Here is a 17,272-nt window from a genome sequence, read left to right as displayed (position 1 = left end):
AGCAAACGCTTCGTTATTTTGAAACAATTTCTAAGGATATCTCTCCGAAACCATGATTGCAAGAAACTATTTCCAGATATGAAATCTTACAGGGTCAAAGAAGGAGCTAAAGGACGCATTTTGCCGAGAATTGAGTTGAAGTCAATTCCAGTGAAATTTGCAAACTTGAAGAGGGTCCACAATAGGGTTCTCAGATCCCGCTTTCCCGCCCATTTTTTCTTGTTAATCCCGCCATCCCGCCCTTTTTTGCCTGGAAATCCCGATCCCGCCTAATTTTCAAGGACGTTTCTGCGTTAATAATTAATTTAATTATTGACACAAACTTTTTAAAACAAGATATTGCATAAAAGATCGCAAAAGAATTCAATGGGTAGCAGATAAGTAAGCACAAATGATTATAACGTTTCTTTCTGTAAACGGTTTACTATCTTGTTTCCTTTTGTCCACGTATCAGTGAGAGAAAAAGATTGTTCATTCCCATATTCAAGAGACGGCCGGAAACACACTTGACAGTTTCTTTCAAAGCTTTCAGCGTCTTCACTTTACTTGAAATCAGGGCTCAGAACTTTTCTTTCCGAATGAAGGCATCCCTGTTCGCACATCCTCTTCGTAATATGGTCTAGTATATGATGACGCAATTCGTAATGTCGCATACTTCGTTCGTTAAATCACTATCACCGCCATTCGGTTTGGTCATCCTGGCCAAAACAAGCCAAGCGCTTTGGAAAAGGTCGAGAGACTAGAAAAACTAGAAAGGATCGGGAGGTCAAGGTTACAGACGCAAGCATCGAAAATGTCGGAAATGGACGATACATTTGACAGAACCTGACAGGGTACAGAGCGGTTCACCCTGCGAGCAGAGCCTCTTTTATCGCTTTTTTGAATATGTACCATAAGAAAAGGCTCTGCTTGCAGGGTGAGAGCGGTTGCTATTCATTACTCGAAACCTGACACAGCTATATGGTTCGTTTCTGCCAGCTTGTGGTTTTGCGCTGGTCAATAACAATTTCTGAAGTCACGTAAGAATTGAAATCCTGTATCCCGCTCTGTTCCCCTTGCAAATCCCGCGTCCCAACCCCACAAAAACACGAAATCCCGCTCCCGCTCGTAATTGTAATTTCCGCTTCCCGCCCCTGTTTTCAGCTCAAATCCCAAATATCACGGCGAAAAAAAGCCAAATCCCGCATCCCGCTAAACCTATTGGGAACCCTCCTTGAAGTATGTTAGAAGCTGGACCCAGATTTGGAAACCTCTAAAAGAAGAAATGTTTAATGTTCCGTGTCCTGCCCGCTACTATAAATTCCATGCACATGCCAACCGCATGTCTTCATGAACAGTTAGAAGCTAGAGTCAAGTTCCATTACCTTTAAAAAGTGCTTGATTTTATTTGTTTGCGTCGACTTTGTTCTCTACTCTCACGTTCGAATACCGCAAATCGGTCACGCCAAAACAGTGCAGACCGTACAGACTGCAGACACTTGTTTGGGCTTTTCACTGTGACTCCTTTTTTTTGGGTTTAGTTACAAAATAGTGTTAAATATGTCTGAAAGTTTGTCATTTATCCACAGGCTGCACAAGCGCAGTATTTGACTTTTGATTGAATAGACAAACGCGTACGAGACTTTGTATGGGAAACTTACTCAGTCTGCACGGTCTGCAGTGTTTTGGCGTGACCGATACTACGCAGTATTCGAACGTGACAGTAACTACTGAGTGAACAAAGTAAAATCAAGCACTTTTAAAAGGTAATGGAACTTGACTCTAGCTTCTAACTGTTCATGAAGACAGTCAATTTCACTTTACATTTTTGGGATCGATTATTTATTTTGGAGTTGCCCATGGAAACTGTCAGTGGAGTTCAGTTGGTTTTACGACAAACATGCGGTTGGCATGTGCATGGAATTTATAGCAGCGGGCAGGTCACGGAACATTAAACAAGCATTTCCTCTTTTAGAGGTTTCCAAATCTGGGTCCAGCTTCTTTTGAAGGTTAATCCAAGAAGACGACTCTTCTATAAATATAAATAATCAGGTAAGTATCGGCTAACATACTTCAAGTTTGCAAATTTCACTGGAATTGACTTCAATTCAATTCTCAGCAAACAAAGTTATTGTGTCGAAATGCGCCCTTTAGCTCCTTCCTTCACCCTGTAAGATTTCATATCTGGAAATAGTTTCTTGCAATCATGGTTTCGGAGAGATATCCTTAGAAATTGTTTCAAAATAACGAAGCGTTTGCTTTTCTTCCGGGTTTTCTTGCAGTAATCAGTTTCGTTACACTTGGGTCAACGGTCACGTTTTCAGGAAGAAGTGCTGCATTTAGTTCGCTATCTCATCGCTCGTTATTTTATTTACCCAAAAATTTTATTTCACCAATTTGAAGAACCAAACTAGGCGTTTTGGGAAAAGCCGTGTACCAGAACGCCTTTTCAGCATTTGAAAATAGGCTAAATGTAGACCTCTTGTAAAACTGTCTTGGGTCGTTAATTTAGAAAATTCATCAAATATTTTTGTTCCAATCAAATCACGATCTATTTAGCTCTAAATAGACAAGAAAGGAAATACAAATACGACGTGCAATCAGTTTGTAATGAAGATTTTTACTTTTGAGTTTACGAGCCTCTGAATATGCCGCTCATTTTCGATGGATTTTGGCCGATTTGGGGCATCGAAACGAAAAAATTGCGGAAAAAAATAATTTTTGATTTATCGAACTTAAAACAATATTTTTGTAACTAGTGCCCATAGGGCTTCATTCTGGGCGAGTTTGAAGAAATTCGATTTTTTCGCTATTTCCAAGTCTAGTTGATATTTAGACGAAGCTGCTCTTAATGGCCTTAACTCCCACGAGCCTCTCGTAGCTCAGTGGTAGAACATCTTGACTAGTTAGCCAGCAGGTCAGTCGCATAAGTTCGACTCTTAGCTGGAAAACTTGGAGTATGCCTGGATCACTGACAGAAAAGTCATCTTGTCAATTGTTACGACGGTTGCTGTACCGTCTCTTAAATATCCTAACCCTTAGTTACTTCAGTGTTAGGAAATTTAGCAACGAACATTTGCCAAACTGAACAGCAATAGCTTACGCAATCATACGGTGGAAAAGATGGCCTATGAACCCTCTCTGACCGTCTGAGAAGAAAACGTAAATCCTGGCCCAATACTGGTGCAAAGTCTCTTCAGTTTGCAGTTTGACTCGAGAAAGTAATCTCAGCACCCCTGATTTAAGTGTAGCAAGGTAGGTCCCCGCTTATACCGCACTGGTTACAATTCTCGTGCTGGTTGGGAAATCCCGTTCAAGCCTGATTTTTTTCAGGCTTTAATTTCACAGCTGCTTAAGTTGTGTATATAACTGCGATGATCAGTCATGTCTTCATCTTTCTCTGCAATTCAAATATATGATGTTTCATACATTCACTTGCACAGATTTCACGGTTGTCTTGCATGTTTTAGGATGTTATACACAACGGCGGTATTCTGGTTTGCCCTGCTCCGCTTCTTGATCCACCCCATAGAAGTCTCCGGGTACAAGCCAAACAGTGGGCGTGCATGTGAGGACAACAGAGAAGAGTTTGGGTTTGCTTTAGCTGGGCATGACTTCAGAAGCGTGCACGCTGACAATTTTGCTCGCTGCTTCTTTGAATGCAGTTTAGAGGAAAGATGTCAAAGTGTGACGTTTCTCTGAACAAGAAGGAATGTCAAATGAAAATCAAAACAAAGCAATCAAGACCTGATGATTTTGTGGAAAATCCAGCTGCTACTTATATGGAAAACAACTTCCGAGGTTTGTCCTTTCAGCTGTTTTGTTTTTTTGAAAAGGACCAGGTTGGATGGAGGGTTAACCTCCACTCATCTTACAATGAATATCGGCCAATCACGATGTACAAAATTGCAGGGATGACTTCTGTAAAGGAAAAAAAGGGAAAGGTGAATTATGACTGTGCCAGGCCAAATGTCCCATACCACCGGAACTTATCCCTGTCTCTCTTCAACTTCCCCCTGGATGGGATGCTAGTCCATTGTGTCGGGTTACCCCCTAATATTATTCGCTGGTACCTGTTTGATACGCCAGGTTGGAGGGGGATGTTGTGAGAGTGACTTTCTTGTTCAAGAGCACAACTTAATGTCTACCGCCTTGATAACCATCAAATAAGGGAATTAACATCAGTTTCCAAGCGACACGAGGCGATAATTAACTAAGACTATGGACAGTTTTAACTTCCTACAAGAACACAAGTGGAATGGAGAGACCAAACACAGGAACACTGGCAGGATACCCTTTAGAATCTATGACTGTAGATTGCATAATTAAAGCAACGAAATACACATGGACTGTCCCGTTGTAATGTATGACGTTTCTTGCAGCAAAGAAAGGTTCGACACTCTTGGTTCCAGGCTCCACCTGCAAAGATATTCTAATAACCGGCGAGGCTCAGGGGGAAGGTGAGTACTCGATCAAACCAACATCCTCAGGGGACCCGCTCAGAGTTTTCTGTGACATGACAACTGATCAAGGTACGTTAAAAGAGACGATCCAATAAAATTTGAAACCACTTTTGTTGTTGCTCAGAAAAGATTGCAGCGTCACTCTATTTTGTTGTAAAAAGTATGCCTTGAAAACTACCAGAGAAAAACATGCATTTCCAATAAAAATGAAAGCCAACTGCTTTGCTGCTCCAGGATGATTACTTTTAAAGTTGGACCTTACTATTTTCTCTTTCAGGTGGATGGACTCTTATCAGTCGTTTTCTGATGAAAGATCTAAATTCTCCACAAGATGCAGCTGTGGAGTCAGATTCTTACAGAGAAATCCTGTCCAACCACAGCTCCAATAAACACTACTTGTTGCGAGATGGCTTCAATCAGTTGAAAAACGACATGGGCTTCACTCAGATCCGGTTTTACTGTTTTAAAAAGAAGGCGGGCCGAGTGTTTCACATCATGACCAACAATGATGCTAAGGGAGCTAACGTGGCGGAGTTTTTTACCGAGTCTGACACTCAGCCTAAAGCTTGTGACTTTTTTACACGCCTCCCTGATGACAACTCAACTTTGGCTAGAAACTGTGATATGTGGGGCTATAGTACGAAAGACCGATGGGGGCATAGCAGCGTTCTCAACGCTGTACGCTTGTTTTCGAGACCAATTTTGTGGGCATATGAAAATTACTATGCGCTTTATATTCAGAACAACGATCCACGCTCGCTCTTGCGTGATGACTTCACAGACGAGAACGCCGTGTCTTTGGGAGACACATGGCGTATTTTTGTGCGATAGGGGATTTATTTTCAGTTCTTTAGAACGGTTTTCAACTAAGTGTCTAAAGTAAGACATGAGTACTTTGTTTTACGCAACGTTGTGATTGGTTTAAAGCTTATGCCACTTATTTAACCAATCAGATTTAAAAGCGAAACTAATCCCGAGGCCACGGGGTTTTTTGGTGACGTACATTTGCTTCGAGTTGTTATAAACCCACGGTGTCACTTATGTTGATTATCATTGGGGCTCATTCAAACGTTACTAAAGAGGTCCGCCGCTAGTATTAACAATTAATTTAAAATTCACATAATTTCTAGTGGCCTTTCTAGCTAAGTCTGCAAAACAGTTGTAATAGATATCAATATAACTACTATTTCTTTCGTAGTCATAAAGTTGTTTTTGAACAGAAAGTTTCAATTTTTTCTTAGGCTGACAAGTTGCTGTAAATCAGAGAATCTCCCATAATTCGTTCTTTCAAAATTTCGATGTAAAATTCCAAAAGATCTGGTATAAAGCTGATGAATAGAATTATCTTGAAAAAGTAGTCGGAGAAAGAACTGTTCAAATTTCCACCGAAACAGGAATGTATGAATAATCCAGGTAGATAAAATGTTTTGAAACTTATCCGCACTTAACAACTTGAGAGATGTAAACAAACAATGGTGTACTAGTTGAAAAAGTAAGAATTGTTAAAATTTTCTACTATTTCTCTCGACTATACTCATTAGGATACCTTTTTAGGAGCTGACATTTAATTATCTTTTACCGCACTTACTAACGACAGCCATTTGTGATTGTGACATAGGATTTGTGCACGTACTAACAAACATGATTAAAGTCTGTCTCGCTGAGTTCTTAACACAAAGTATCGACGGTTTTGTCATTAACTGCTCACGGTTCCCGTTGTCAACCAACTGATGAATAAAACTTTGTAATCTTCTTGTTTGAAGTTATTGACTTGATGTCTGAGCTAATTCACTGAGTTTGAAACTGCACGTAATTTTGGATAACACAAAGGATAGTCGGTCAATCGAATGGCCGGTGACCGTGTCGCTGAGAGAACTAGAACATTATGGACTTCCCTACGCCAGGACAGGTATGAAATGTCTGATTAAAGATTTATTGTACCTTGAAGCCCTTTATGAATGTATCCATGAGAAAAATGTTGGCATTTGTGATTTCATTGTTGGAAGTCCTCTAGACGCTGCTGCTACTACCAACTGTTAAAGTCGACGATACTGGTGTAAATCATGGTTTCGTGTTCCTTCTTGAATTCAGTCGTTATCAGACTGAATTCAAGAATTTTAGTTCTGAGCCGGTTACACGCATAAAATTTATTAGACTATTCAGTTCGGCCCAGTGGTAGGTCACGGCCTGTTTTGGTCCACTATTATGCTCTGAACTAGAAATAAAGAATGGTTGAAAAATAATTTCAGTTTAAACTAGGTAAACTCAGCTTGGGACAAAGATAACATGGAGTCATGGACAAGTGGTTGTTATAACAGGGTCATTTATACGAGAAAAGTAATCCGCGGCTTGCACAAGCCGCGGATTAAATAAGACGCGAACTTGCCGTATAAACGGTACATTTTAGCCAGTTTTAGCCAGCGGCTTATGTTATCCGCGGCTTGTGTAAGACAAGGGTTTTGAGTTCGGCTTAAATAAGCTTCGGCTTATGTAAGACGCGAAGCCACTCGTATAAACGGTATCGCGGCTTGTTTGCGGCTCACGTAAGACGCGAACTCACACTGCACAAGCCTGAATTCTCGGTTAAAGCCTGAAGTTTTGCCTGAATTCTCGGTCAAAATGTAAGATGTAGATCCAGCTCCTGCACATTGCGCTCCCACCATTCTTGATCGCCCTCGTCCAGCTTGTCTCGGCTTTCGTTCATATTTTTTCAGACTCAAAAAATTTCATTTAGAAGCCGTAGTGCAAAATACTTAACTGAAGCTTAGTTTTTAATAAAAACCCGAAGAGTCATCGTTTTCTTCGCGAAGAAGCCTGCCGTCTCGTTTCGTTGCTCCTGGTTGCTCGTTATGACAACGAACACCGAAGCGAGGCATTAGTCGCGAACGAGCCGTGAACCGTTTATACGAGCTCTTCGCGTCTTGTATAAGCCACGCTCCTATAAATGGTCAAGTTCGCGTCTTACACAAGCCGCGGATTATTTTCCTCGTATAAATGGCCCTAATGTTGCAATTAGGTTAGGCCCAACTGTGACTTATTACTTTGAAGTTTACAGTTTCAGGAGAAGTGGATTAGCTCCGCTCACAAGCTGATACGCAATCGTGCGGTTTGCTCTCGCCAGGTAGTAAATAGGATTTGAAGAAAACCAAACGGGTAACGGCAATAAAACCTTAACAGACAAAAGGTTCAGTAAGCAAACTGGTGGCTCTGAATGTGGGTTGATCATCCCTAAAAAGTTCTTAGCTGTCCTTAAAATCAACGAAAATAAAATAAACGTTGCAATCTAGCAATAGGCCACGTTCGACATATCAATATTCGGACATGGCTCCGAGGCTTTCAGGGCAAACTTCTATATTTGAAGGTGCTTTCTTTGTGTTCAAGTCTCCTTTGGGAATTGAGAGACAAAGGAAACTTAACAAATTTGCAATTTTTTCCTGAAAGCCTCGGAGCCATGTTAGAATTTTGATATATCGAACGTGGCTGTTGCATTTCGTTGAGAATGTTAATCTCGTTCCCAGATCTCTTGTGGACGAAGAGATTTGGGAACGAGATAGGCTAACGTTCTCGACAAAATACAAGATTGTAGCGTTTCTTTTGTTGGTCGAGGGACGGCTAAGGACTTTTCCGAAACGAATAACGCGCATACAGAGTAAGATGGAGTACAGACATCGTAATTCAACTAAGGAAATTACTAAAATTAAGAAATATTAGGACAAAAACAACCGTTTTATATAAAACAACCATTCTACACCGTTAGAACAAACGGTCAGGAAGGAAGTAGTTACATAGAACAATTATAGAAAATCTCACTATTAGCCAAAAAACTCACGACATGGAATGGTCTACCTGTTCGGGCAAAATGTCATATTTAATATTTAGAAAAGGTGAAACTAATTTTACTCAGTCATAAATAGTTAACTAGTGTCGTTTGTTCTCGTGTGTGAACCAGTCACGACTGAACCTGCTTGCAATCCAAGAGTAGGCCGGCTTAAATGCCTTCATTTAACCTCAATATTTAGTATTATATAATAGTAAAAACTCTTATCATGTTATGAGCAGGAGAAGCGTATCTCTCCTAGAGGATTGAGCAAAGTGCAATCGGCCAATAAAACAAACGCGTTTAAATCGAAGCATTCGCAAACCCTAACCCTATGATATAAATTCAAATGCATATTTCGTAAGAACTGTCGAGCCGAGTCCCATTTCTAAAAGACCAAACTCCTCTCCTAAGCCTCAAGATCATTTCAATAAGCCCCCTCTCTCATTTCTGTAGTAAAAAGCCAAGAAAGTTAATGAACTTAGAAAGAAATATTTTAAGGATCTTTAAGGGAACTCTGTTTTATTCAGGTTTTTGCCGACGAAAATTTTAATTTATATGGTTACATGATTTGTGGAGATGTGCTATTTAACAATTAGCCCATGAAGCGAAGCCGAATGTGCTATTGACCCGTGGCCCTTGAGGGTGAAGAGTCTAATTGTTTTAGTATCACCCAACTAGTCGAACAGAAAAGGCAATAATAAAGTTAGCAAATGCAAGTTGAAGAAATATTTATTTGGGAATAAAACGAAAGAAAGCGTCACGCTCGATTGCGCCAATTGCGTAGCCAATCAAGATGCAGGATTTACATTAGTCCACTAGTTGGGTGATACTAACAACAGATATATCGATATCAAACAATGTATTGAATCTGTTTGCATGAGCAATAGATATGAGATAATTAAACGCCTCTTTCATTAAGCACCCCTGACTATATATTCCGCAACATGCAAAGCAAGATTTCTTATTTACAACAACAACAACAACAACAAAGACGAAAGCAAAACCAGCAGAAAACACTGCCTGTCAACTTCATCGTTCCAAAACAATCTATAGTTCTAGATATATTTACTTTAACGATGTGAGGACGTTTACTTAGGTGCTAACCAATTGAGTCAGAGCTATGTTCTTCAGTAAGCATATTTTGCAAACAGTTCGCCCACCTGGCCTAAGTGTAGCACACTGCCATCTTAAAAAAATAAACTTAAATAAAATGATGTATAAATTATATATATTACAATAAGGACCGAGAATGCATGGAGAGGAAATTAAAAACAAAATGTCTCAATCAGCTAAACTCCCTAAAGGGATGTAAGCCGTGCTCACAAATGCCAGTATACTTCTGATTGCACGATAATTTTCCGTGAAAAGCTTCATATGGAAAGGTTTTCAAAAAAGAAATCGAAGGAATTGCATGTCACCGGCGCCAAGCGCGGGAAAAAAACACGTGACCTGGCAATTGGTTTTGGTTTTAAATCTGATTGGTTAAATAAGTGGTTCGACCTTCTTTAAACCAATCATAAAGCCGTGCGAAGCAAATCCAAAGCAATTAATTGTTACCTTTGACACTTAACTGAAAACCGCTCTATAACATTGAAAGTAATTGCCTTATCGTACAAAGATCTGCCATTTGTCTCCCTTAGACATAGCGAGTTCATTTAACTTGTCATCACAAGTAAGTGGGTCACCACTAAGAGTGTAGTATCGTTTCCACGCCCACAAAATTGGCCTTGAATAGAGGCGTCTTTTATTAAGGTTATTTTCATGTCCCCATCGATTTGTGGTCTCAAAACCCCAATCACTACAACTATCGGCCAGAGTTGAGTTGTCTTCAGGGAGGCGTGTAAAAGAGTCACAAGCTCTAGGGATAGTGTCAGACTCGGTAAAAAACTTCACCACGTTAGCTCCCTTGGTGTTCTGTTTGGTTACGATGTGAAACACTCGGTCTCTCTTCTTTTTATAACAGTAAAACCGCATCTGAGTGAAGCCCATGTCGTTCTTCAACTGATTAAAGCCATCTCGCAACAAGAACTGGCTGTTGGAGTGGTAGTTAGAAAGGATCTCTCTGTAAGAATCTGACTCGACAGTTGCATCTTGTGGAGAATTTACACCTTTCATCAGAAAACGACTGATGAGTGTCCACCCACCTGAATTAAAGAGAAACAAAGCGCGGGAGTAAAACACCAAGAATGAATGAATCATAGATTAGTTAACCTTCTTTTCGGACAGAAGTATAAATTATTCAGTGCCTAATTCTTTCTAACACCTTTAGACGGCAAGTCAATGAAAAAACATAAGTTGACGGGAGTCAAAATGGCGATCGCCTTCATCCTTTCAAAGCGAAAAACGTGAAAGAAGTTGGAGGAAAAATGATGAGAACGCCGTAAAGAAAGGGGCCTGCAAACATGGAATATTCCCTAGCTTTTGTTTGGTGATACAAAAGCCCAAATTCCCCTGTGTTTGCCAGCTGTAGAAAAATATCGGAGGTTGTATATTTAACGACACTTAAATAAATGCCCCGATTTCGCGAAATCACTCTAATTTCGCGACTTTACCAACGTTACAAGTTTGGTTATTTCCTTGACAATGTGATTTAACATTTTTTTAACTGAGGTGGGTAAAACGACTTAATTTAAAAGTATCAAAGCAAAGTCATTCCTCGAGTTTATTATATCAACACATTTTAGATGGTCACAACTTAAATAAGAAGGCAACGGTGCGACTCGGTACGTGTACCTGCACAAAGAACGTGGAAGCCGTTGAGAGGTGTAAGCGGCTTGTCGAACAGAATTACAAGAAACCAGTGAATACAACGGACAGTTTGATGGCTGTACCAAAGAGGTGTCGGTTGAAGTTTACATGGAAGACGAAAGTAATGACGAGGACCAATACATTGTCTCAGAATAGTTTGAAACTTTCCTTTAGAAACGTTTCATTAGAAATAATTTTTGCGTCATCTTTAGTTCACTTCAGTTTCGCAATCGCGAAATTAAAGTGTCGAGAAAATTTCCTGTAATAAGGAAATATTAGTTCAATGTACCTTGAACAGATGTCATGTCACAGAAAACTGTGAAGGCGTTCTCTGAGTTTGTTGGGTCGATCCAGTACTCGCCATCTCCGTGAGCCTCGCCGCTTATCAGAATATCTTTGCATGAAGAACCTGGGACCGAGGATTTTGAACCTTTCTTTGCTGCAAGAAACCATGATCAGAGAGTCATACTCACTTGGCGAAAATCACTTTTGGTTGTTTGTCAGTTGTCTGTCAAATGTTTGTGCGTTTGCTATCAGTTCATCCAAACAGTTAGATGTTGGTAATTTGCCAGTTTAAAGCCTGGTTGTCTGTCAGAGGCCAGCTAAAAGGCTGGCCGTCAGTCAGTTGAGAGGATCACTTGAGGCCACGTAAGTCTCATTGTTGTCAGTCAACTGCGTTTACGAAATTCCTCGATTTTTCCAGTTCTCGAGAAGCATTGTAGAATTGCAATTTTTTTTTTCATTTCATCAGCATTTTACGATATTCCCTGACTTCATGAGGAAACAGTGAAATCCCGGCAAGATGGCAGCATAAAGCATCTCACCTTGCATAGCAAGCTGACCTCTATCGACTAAATGCAAATAATTTTTGTGTCATTTTTGAACAAAACCCTAAGGGGTTCCCACCCCACCCCTCTTGGGGATATGAATTTGCTTCTAGGGGCTACTTGTCAAATGTTATTTGAAAAGCATCTAGGCAGTCGTGCAAAAACAGCGAGTTAATAGACCTCGATCGTTATTCTCCATGTAAGTAGCAGCTGGATTTTCCACAAAATCTCCAGGTCTTGACTTCTTTGTTTCTTTCTTCATTTGACATTCTTTCTCGTTCCAGAGAAACGTCACACTTTGGCATCTTTCCTCTAAACTGCATTCAAAGTAGCAGCGAGCAAAATTGTCAGCGTACACGCTTCTGAGGTCATGCCCAACTAAAGCAAAACCAAATTCTTCTCTGTTGTCCTTGCATGCACGCCCACTGTCCAGCTTGTCCCCGAAGACTTCTTTGGGGTGGTCCAGGAAGGGGAACAGGGCGCACCAGAATACCGCCATTAGTGTGATTAACATCCTGAAAAAAGCAGGAAGACCGGTGACATCTTGAAATTTTGTTTTGTTTGAGTCCTTTTTCTCTTTTACCCGTCATGAAATTAATTTCACCAATAATGAGGAACGATTAACTTCGGGGTGGATCGTGTTAATTTATCACTCCTTTTCTTAGCAGGCTTACCATTAATTATTTATTAGTTTTCTATAAATGGCCAGAGATGGATCTTCTTGTACAGAGAGCAAACTTCTAGAAAATGTTCCCATTTTTCGGTGGACATATCATTTGTAACAATAGCTTCAAGTGATTTCCGAGTAAACGTTTTATAGCAAACACATTTACTTCATTGTTTCAAAGCTTCGTATGGCATAGATGTTGGATTTTATATAGTGAGTCATCTCTGAGAAAACAAATAAAGAGTTCTCAATCGAGCCGTGATTCTGCATGTCAGTAACATTTACATCAGTATCAGCCGTGAGGAAACGTGAACTGAATAATTTGTTCTCAAGGTTTGCAGGCGATCTTAAAGTAATGAGCTTTTACGCGTTATTTTGGAACATTTAACCATCTTTGGCCATAGGAAACGTATTGAAGCAATTCGTTCCTATAGCTGTAATTGATCCTAGCTTGTCTTCTTGTGTTATCGATTACATGTGAGTGAAGAACTCATCAGTCCGGAATCTTTTCGATCTCTCAACGCTGCCGAGCACTTAACGATTCAACGCCGTATTTTACAGAGTTTGATCACTTCTTGAGTGGACGTTTTGTAAATCAGCTATCGTAAGAGGTTTAACAGATTGTCGCTAGTCAATTAATGCTCCCTGCTGTAACCAAATCGTATTTAGAATGAAATTCCGTCCCAAAACTGTCCCGCACGAAAAGAACGAAACCTACATCCGTCCACAAGCACAATTCTTCGACGATAGTTATACTGGAAGTAAACGAAACTACTGCTTTCGATAGTTGTCAATAAGATTTCCTTACCTTCTCAGGCAATGAAAGTCCACAGTACAGGCGTGTTAATTGGGATATACTGTTCTCAGGGAGTATCGTCGAGAGAATGGGAATTCATGAACTAACCTGACTTCTTTAAAGCAGGCAGAGTATGAAGAGGCTGATTAAAGATTTATTGCACTCCAAAGCCCCTCATGAATAAATTTATAATCGAGAAAATACTGGAAGGAGATGTCACTTTTTAGAGAACTGAAATTTGGTAAACGATTTTACCAAGAGCTGTAGGCAAATTGCTCGATGTTGGCAAACTAGTACCCGATTTTTACCAGTTGCTTAGGATTAAACGCTGGGTAAAATGTGATATTGAATCCCGTCAGAAATTCAGCTATTCAGTTCTGAGCTCTGACCTTCAGTACGACATTAATTAATTACTTAGTGGTCGATCGTGATATGGTTTGTTCTGACATAAGCATACACAATAACAAATAACTAAGTTAATTGAAGGTCAGTAAATCAATTCGAGACAATGAAAACATCATCAAGTCAAGATAGCATGAGAACTGTTAATTGCAGAATTAGAATCGAGCCACGAAAGTCAATCCAAATTCTCCTCTGCTGCCCCTACGCCGTGCACCACCGTTCAGCTTGCCGCCAAATGTTTCTTCGTGGTAGACCAGCAGATGGAACAGGGAAACTGACCGAAATACTGCTGTTGTTGTTGTGAATAGCCTCAGGAAACGCGATGTAAAAACAGATCAGATGAAGTCTTAGCTATAAGATTAATAAGAATGAGTCAAATGCAGGCTCTTCAGCCAAAGTACAATATATCAGGATATATTAAAGTCTTTTAACTAGTGTCTTTAGTTTATGCTAATTACGGTTTTGTTTTCTCGAAGCTTGCATGTCACTAAAATATGAAGAACAATTATTGTAAACATTGTAGATGTTTTTGTGCGGCATAAACCCTCCCTTACATGCAATCTTTCGTCTGTCTCGTTACGTTTATTATTTAGCGTTATCAATTTTCGGAGTGCTATTTCGATTATTTGAGCTATAGAGTACTGTGGGTGTATACTTTTATGTTCGATAAAGTAGCGTGTTTGGCTAATGCCTCGTAGTGAAATTTCTTATTGTCGAACCGGAAAACTCTCGGGTGATAGACTGGATTACCCCGATTACGATTCCCTGCGTATATTCCTGTTGGAGACAAAATGGCAATATTAAAGAAAGAAGTTATGCCATGTAGGGAGGAATGAAAGCTTCGTAGTCCTCCTCCGCTTGACGTAACTATAACTGTTGAATCAAGCTGTGGACTTGTCGATTTACCATGGGAGCAAGGGAGCACGTGGGCGTTGCGGTGCGTAAACACGTGACATCGTAGTGGTGATCCTAAAACTGATAAGCATTATCATTAGAAGAGTTTGAAAACTTTCCATTATAGTTGCGTTTCACCGTTTTTTTAGGACTCAAAATCAGAGAAAGTCGCTTTCAAAGGGTACACCAGGTAAGGAAAATTAGTTTTGTGAAATCGATCAGAAGTGAACGAGTTTTTTTGACTCTAAAAATCAAATATCTAACATATAAAAGCTAGAACGCCAACCCCTCAAAGAGCTCGTTAATTTTCTTTTTGAGGTCAAACAAGTGCTCGGTTCACTAGATCCAATCCAGTGCTTCATCATTTTACGAGGATTTTTCCAGCATTCACAGGGGACTGAAAAACACACAACGGCTGTCAAGCGCGGGAACGTCTGTTATTGTTAAACACAGGAAATCGCGCGAAACTCAACTGACTGTTCCCGAGAAAGACTTCGTTTTGATATGCTGATGTACGAGTATTATAAATCAGTTCCATCAGGTGATGCAAGGCCAACTTACCCTTCATCCTCTTTCGGTTGAGTAGATTAGTACACTATAACAATCATCGATATATCGGCAATGCAAAAGTCAAGTGTCGCATGATCGACCCTTACGTACATTTTGGTTTCAGTCTCGTTGATGTGAATCTAGTATAACTGTATTGTAAGTTTCAAAGGCTTTTGTTTGTGTGTGCAGGTGTGCTAAACAACGGTCACATTAGTGGTCTTCCTAGTAAGCAGACTCTATGGCTTAGAGTTTCTCCAATGAAGCGCGAAATTCCAAACCAGAAATCCTGCTCGTAGGCTACTGGTCGTCCCTCGACTGACGAACCATGAATTTTGTTGAATATTTTATTTGCTGCTCGCAAAACTACATTACAAATAGACTCCATCGTTTTCTGATAAATGTGTCAGTCTGTCAAAAGAAAGTCTAACCAGAGTGAAAAGTCTTATGAGAGTTTGTTGAACCTTGCGAGCAGACTTTCTGGTTTGGAATTTCCCGCATGAAGCACGAGATCCCAAACCAGAAATTCTGCTCGTAGGCTACCGGTCTTTCCTCAACCGACGAAGTATGATTTCGTTTGAATGTCTCCTCTACCACTAGAATACCTAAACTACAATTAGACCGCATCGTTTTACAGTGAGTGCATCAGTGTGTCAAATGAAGGCATAACGCTCCCATTGATGGTTTTCCTAACAAGCACTCTCTCTAGCTTAGAGTTTCTCCCATGAAGCGCAAATTTCCAAACCAGAAATCCTGTTCGCAGGCTTCTGGTCTTTCCTCGACCGACGAACCATAATTTCAGTTGAATGCGCTATAGACGACAAAGACACTCCATCGTTTTTCAGTGAGTGTGTCAGTGTGTCAGTGTATCGAATGAAGGTATAGCGCTCCAACTGATGGTCCTCCTAGCGAGCAGATTTTCTGGTTTGCAGTTTTAAATCAGAATTCCCACTTGCAGGCTATGAATCTCTTTCCTCTAAGAGTCATTATGTCATCTACCACAGTTAGGTCAGTGTTTAATGTGTCAGAGTCCCAAATGATAAAATTCTAACGGTCCAAATGATGGTCCTCCTAGCGAGCAGGCTCTCTGGTTTGGAATTTCTCGCATGAAGCGCGAAAGTCCAAATCAGAAATCCAGCTCGCAGGTTATGGTTCTTCTTCCTCTAAGAGTTAATCTGTTATCTATCACAGTTAGGTGAGTCTTAACGGATAGGGTCCACCATAGAACCGCACCACCTGCTTGCAGGCTTTGGTCCTTTCATTACAAACGATGAATGCATTTGAATGTGTCATCTACTGCTTTTAGAAAGCAAATTGCAAAAACGTCTCGTTTTTCCAATGGGTATGTTCTTGTGTCAAATGATGTAATTCCAATAGCGGTCACATTAGTGTTTCTCCTAGCAAGCAGATGCTCTGATCTGGAATTCCTCGCATTAAACGTGGAATTCCAAATCAGATCACCGACTCACAGGCATTGTTTCTCCTTCCAATAATGAATGATAAATTTTCTGCAAAATCACACTTGGTTTCTCCGTGTGCGGGTTCCAAACCCAAATTCCTGCTTGTAAGCAGTGGCCTTCCTTCTTCCAACAGACAATAAATGTGACTGAATTTGTCATCTAACTCTAGTAGATGTTACTGCTATTGTACCGCAACAAACTTAATTGGCTGTTCAATTTGTCACAGTCCTACGGCTTCTACCCCATCACTGAGTTTACCATTGTCACTCGTATAGTTCTCCTAGTACAGTATTGCAAATTACGTAAGCTAACTGGCTAATAACGCTATTATTAAAGAGTGGCCAAAAAGACAAACAGGTCGAAACAACTGTCCTTCAAAGGTGTTTGTTTCTGTGTGACGGAGTGCTGAACGATATACGTCTAGCCGTCACATTGATGGTCTTCCTAGCAAGCAGACTATCTGGCTTGGAGTTTCTCACATGAAGCACGAAATTCCACGAAAGGACTCGCTCACTTTTCGAGTGTGAAAGAAAATGAAAGTCTATCGCTCCAATTCAGTGATGGTCCTCCTAGCTAGCAGACTCTCTGGTTTGGAATTTCTCGCATGAAGCACAAAATTCCAAATTAGAATTCCCGCTCGCAGGCTATAGTTCCTTCCTCCAAGAGTTAA

The 17,272-nt window shown here is 40.3% G+C and overlaps 2 protein-coding genes across 2 annotated transcripts; one reads left to right on the top strand and one right to left on the bottom strand.

Moving 5' to 3' along the window:
• The first annotated feature begins 1,597 nt into the window (after positions 1 to 1,597).
• LOC149108453 (fibrinogen-like protein A) lies at positions 1,598 to 6,217 on the top strand. Its single transcript, XM_089296058.1, has 4 exons — positions 1,598 to 2,031; positions 3,450 to 3,780; positions 4,362 to 4,511; positions 4,720 to 6,217. The coding sequence occupies exons 2-4, from the start codon at positions 3,639 to 3,641 to the stop codon at positions 5,271 to 5,273; spliced, it is 846 nt and encodes a 281-aa protein (XP_089152184.1). The 5' UTR covers positions 1,598 to 2,031; positions 3,450 to 3,638; the 3' UTR covers positions 5,274 to 6,217.
• Positions 6,218 to 8,973: 2,756 nt separating this feature from the next.
• On the bottom strand, positions 8,974 to 16,232 carry LOC149108452 (uncharacterized). The gene is made up of 3 exons (XM_089296062.1): positions 12,018 to 16,232; positions 11,300 to 11,449; positions 8,974 to 10,406 (listed from the first exon to the last, which is right to left on the bottom strand). Exons 1-3 carry the CDS (start codon positions 12,349 to 12,351, stop codon positions 9,868 to 9,870), a joined length of 1,023 nt encoding a protein of 340 aa, XP_089152188.1. The 5' UTR covers positions 12,352 to 16,232; the 3' UTR covers positions 8,974 to 9,867.
• Positions 16,233 to 17,272: the final 1,040 nt, after the last annotated feature.

This window comes from Orbicella faveolata, unplaced genomic scaffold (genome assembly GCF_042242905.1).
Source record: "Orbicella faveolata isolate gen_17 unplaced genomic scaffold, um_ofav_v1 contig_26, whole genome shotgun sequence".
In the NCBI taxonomy this organism is placed as follows: Eukaryota; Metazoa; Cnidaria; class Anthozoa; order Scleractinia; family Merulinidae; genus Orbicella; species Orbicella faveolata.
Note: the sequence above shows the minus strand (reverse complement) of the source record. Positions and strands in the feature narration are given on the sequence as shown.